Source organism: Marmota marmota, unplaced genomic scaffold, assembly GCF_001458135.2.
Source record: "Marmota marmota marmota unplaced genomic scaffold, marMar, whole genome shotgun sequence".
NCBI lineage: Eukaryota > Metazoa > Chordata > Mammalia > Rodentia > Sciuridae > Marmota > Marmota marmota.
In genome coordinates, this window is record NW_026000205.1 from 7679055 (window position 1) to 7683369 (window position 4315).

A 4315-nucleotide genomic window follows, 5' to 3' on the forward strand; every position below is an offset into this window, starting at 1 on the left:
CCGGGGGGGGGGGGGAGGCAAGTCAGGCCAAGTTCCCACGATTCTGAACTCTTTGTCCCTTCTATCCCAGTACAATCCCCTCAAGTCCTCTTGCCTAAAACACCTTCTTGCATGTCTCCTCCCCAAACTCAGTCTTGGATAGGAATCTGCTCTCCTTTAACATAGGACGTTCTCATCAGGTCCTTGCCACAATCCTCTGCCCACAATGCCACCCAAAGTTATCCATCTTTGAATAGTTTACTTTCCAAAAAATAATGACTTATCTAACAGTAACAGGGCAGTTACTATGTGTCCAACACATCAGCAATCTCTCATGGAAAATTTCACAGTGATTCCCATTTTACAGAACAAAAAACTGACTCACACAGGGTTTAAATGACTTGCTCAATTAACAGAATTGAGCCCAGTTCATACTCCAGCACCTGATCTAACTGCCATCCAACCCTTTGCATTCTTATCTCTTCTGACCCATTTCTTTTCTTCCTTTTTTATTCATTTTTATTTTTATGTGATGCTGAGGATGGAACCTAGTGCCTCACATGTGCTAGGCAAGACTCTACCACTGAGTCACAACCCCAGCCCCCCCCCCCCATTTCTTATTTCTCTTTTTTTTTTCTTAGTATCTTTACCTTGGAGCCTCTTCCCCCAGAATCTCACCTGTCCCATCCCCATCAACACCCTCAAATCTTTCTGCCGCACCTGATTCAGGAATCTCAGGACCAGTCCAGGCAGGAATGCTGGGCAGGGGAAGCTCAGGGATAGGCCGGGGCTCAGGCCGGGGCTCAGGTCTATGTGTGGGCAGAGAGCCTGGGAAGGAAGGGATATCAGGAAGTGAAGACCTGAATTTGGGTGTCCTGGCTTCTCTCTTCCTTTCCCTGAGGAAACACCTTGAAAATGACACCCCTTCCTTCAGAAGCCACCTCACCTATGGGAGGCCGAAGGGTGACTTGTGGGGCACGTGGCTGGCTGAGGGACACTCTAGGTGGCTCCTGGCCCAAAGGTCTGGTGTTGTAGCGGAGGTCAGAGGCTGAGTAGTGGTAACCAGGGCCAGCTGGACAGATCTCTCGAAAACCCTCTGGGAACAGGAAACGGGGAGAGTTAGAAGAGGGCCCAAGAGGTGGGTATATGAGAAAGAGAGAATCTAAAGGTGGCCCTTGGCTGGGTGTGGGGTTTAGTCTGAGAGTGTGTCAGGGGTTTGGCTTAGATGCTACAATGGCATGGTGCCCTAGCAAAAGAATTCAACATCTCAGAGGCTAAGGTGGGACCATGAGAGCTTTTCCCCATTTGGGATAGGCAGGGAGTGGGGTTGAGGGCAGAGTTTGGTTTGTGGCCTGTAGGGACCAAGTTGAGCGTCAGAAAACAGCTCTTGTGGGGCTGTTTTATCGAAGTTAGAATGCCAGGAAGGGTCATGTCTTAGGGGGCCCTAAAAGGGGAGCCCAAGCTGAAGGCAGTGTCTCAGGAGCCTGGGAGTTAGCCAAAGCTCTGAGATAGGGTTGCATATTTCAGGGACTGAGGATGACTCTCAGGAGACAGCTCAGTTGCAGGATGGTGAGCCTCAGGGTGATGGAGCAGGTGTGGCTAAGGATGGAGGGGAAGTCCTCAGTGGAGTCCAGCGGGCCTCAGAGGTTGAGGGCCTGGCCAATGATAGGGCCCAGTGGGGTTAGAATGGTAGTGAGTCTCAGAATTAGAGGGCAGAGCTTAGACTGAGCACTGTGTGAGTGGGGCTAGGCTCATCAGAAGGCACTCACCTGAGCCAAAAGGTGGGCAGAGCTGGCAGCCTCGACCCCAGGCCTTACCCACACGGCTACAGCAGCAGATCTGCTTGGTGATGTTGCGCAGAATGGGCAGTGAGCAGCCGCCATCGCGGAGCACACGGAAGCAGGGCCCCTTAGCCTCTGAGATCACGTGTTGGGCTGGGGGAGGGGGAGGAAATTCTTCAGGGGCTAGGGAATGCTTCAGAACTGAGGGATTTGGGAGGTAGGGGATTGGTCCAAAGAGGGTTAGGTGGGGGTGTTGGGCATTTGGGGTAAGTCTAAAGGGTCTGAAGAAAAGCTGAGGGCTCTGGGGGCTATGGGATGAGTTTGAGGGGTCAAAGAGAGAATCTGAGAAAGATCTCAGGATCTGAAGGTGATGTAGTAGTCGAAGGGAAAGGCTGGATTTGGAGGTCTAAAAGGAACTCAAGACAGTTTGGAAATCTGAAGGGATCTGGATCCAAAAGCTTTGGATTTGAGGGACTGGTGGAGAGTTTGAAGACTCACAGGAAGTCATCTGAAGGTAGAGGAGAATCTGATAGGTTATGAGTGTGATCTAAGACAAATAGAGGAGGGACAAGGGTTGGAAGGATCTGGGGTTCTGAGGGAATTAAGCGTTCAGGAATGCTCTGAGATGTGGTTTGAGGTCAGGGATGGGGGTGGTTTGGGACCCTGCTTCAGCCCCATACTGGCAGCTCACAGATGCAACTGCTGCGGGATGAGTCGAGCAGAAAGCCGTCGGGGCACACACACGTGTACCCGCCGCGTGTGTTGGCACACTCCCCGTGCTGGCAGCGCCCACCTGTGGCGCACTCATCCACGTCTGTAAAGGTTGGGGAAATCATCCTAAGTCGGGGACTTGATTCAGCCCGGTCCTTAGAGCCAAGACCCTCTCTCCCATGCTCCTCACCTTCGCAGGACCCATTAACCCTCTCGAAGCCGGCTGGACAAGGCCCATCTGGGACACCGACTCGGTTGGAGTTCCCTGTGGAAAAAGGCGAGAGATGGGCGGGGCGGTATGTGGGCGGGGCCTAAGTGGTGGGAGGGACTGAAAGGTGTTGGGTGTAGTTTGAAGCTCCTTAAATTGGCACTGAGAAGATAAATACCGAGGCTCCAGAGGTGAATGTATGGGGACAAAAGCAGGTTGAGAAAAGAAGTTGCCAGAGTTAGAAAACGAGGTGGTTGACACTGAAAGATATGGATAGATCTAGACTTGATCCCCACAACAGGGTAGAGATAGCTAGAATTTGTAAACAGGATTTATCTATGGGCAGAGTACGGAGAGAGAAGTTCGCCTCCCTCCTTGGTTCCGAGCACCTCGGAGACCTCTTGGGGCTTACCCAGGTGCTCTGAGCAAGGCTGACAGTCATGAACCCCCCAGGCCAAGCCGGTCTCTCGACAGCAGACCTCTTGAGTCCGGAGTCCGGGAAGCGGTGACGCACACTGTGGGGAAGTGTTGGGTGAGCGCGCCCCCGTGCGGTGGCATGCTTGGGACCCCTCCCCACCGGCCTACTCTCACTTCGCTTCCGCGCAGCTCCCGAAAACAGTAACCGTAGCCTGAAGCGTCGGAGTAGCCGTCCTCTCGTGGCGCGCTCTGTGCCAACACCGTGTAGGGCGCCGCCGCCTCCGCTCGCGCCACCGCCTCAGCCCTAGCCACCGCTTCGGCGTCCGTCTCTTCCCACGGCCCAGACACACGCTCCACCTGGTGCACCACCACCGAGGCCTCTTGTGGGTGTTCCACATGCACGCTCACCATAGACGCCACGCCTGGAAGGAGTCAGAGCGGGCAAAAGAATGTCCACAAGGGTTCTTATAGACTGAGGCTAGAAATGGATGAGTGAGCTGGTGAAAAGTACTTGAGAAGACAGCAAGATTTGGGTCCGAGGAACAATGAATGAGACGGTTTACAGAGGGATCCAGGGGACTTTGGCCACACTCTCCTCACCGTGTTCATCGTCGCGATGGTTGGCCAGTGGCATGGTGTACACGGAGCGGGTGAGGCCTGGCATGGCTGGGGCCGGGGGTCGGGCGCCCGAAGAGTGCAACTGGCAGAATTTGCCAGCGAAGTCCGGGGGACAGAGGCAGCGGTCGGGCTTCACGCATACGCCGCCGTTGTGACAGATCAGTGGACACAAAACTGGAACGGGGAGAAAGTGAGGACACTCAAAGTGAGCACTATGCCAGGCGGATACCCCTGAGGTCAATGCATCCAAGCTAGCTCAGACCCCAACATTATAAGCAGTACCTCAAGATATCACTCATTATAAATCTCTCTGCCTTAGCGGTCTTGTGGTCCCGCCCCAACTCCGTCCATCTATGATATAGCTACACCTAGTAGGTGGTATCCCCACGCCCTCTGGCTCTTCATTCACTTTCCTTCCATTTGTTTTCGAGTTCCACGAACCACTTTCTAGTGGAGTACACGGCGTTACAGCTCCGCCCAGACAGCTCTATTCCCGCCGATTGGCTCAGCCTCCCACAGCCCACGCTAGCTCTTCCTTAGCATTTGGCCCTGCCCCCCCCCCCACGCGCTCTGCGTCATCCTCACTGTCAGTCCTGCACTC

The 4315-nt window shown here is 54.1% G+C and overlaps 1 protein-coding gene across 2 annotated transcripts in view; it reads right to left on the reverse strand.

The window, feature by feature from the left end:
* Nucleotides 1–4315, reverse strand: part of Ltbp4 (latent transforming growth factor beta binding protein 4) — a 26340-nt gene that overhangs the window by 15695 nt on the left and 6330 nt on the right. For both annotated transcript variants that reach the window (XM_048790878.1, XM_048790879.1), the window contains exons 5-12: nt 3697–3888; nt 3271–3518; nt 3092–3194; nt 2662–2736; nt 2452–2574; nt 1749–1913; nt 926–1075; nt 700–807 (exon numbers count right to left, since the gene is read on the reverse strand). In XM_048790878.1, coding sequence (XP_048646835.1) covers nt 700–807; nt 926–1075; nt 1749–1913; nt 2452–2574; nt 2662–2736; nt 3092–3194; nt 3271–3518; nt 3697–3888 — 1164 coding nt within the window. The remainder of the gene's footprint in view (nt 1–699; nt 808–925; nt 1076–1748; nt 1914–2451; nt 2575–2661; nt 2737–3091; nt 3195–3270; nt 3519–3696; nt 3889–4315) is intronic.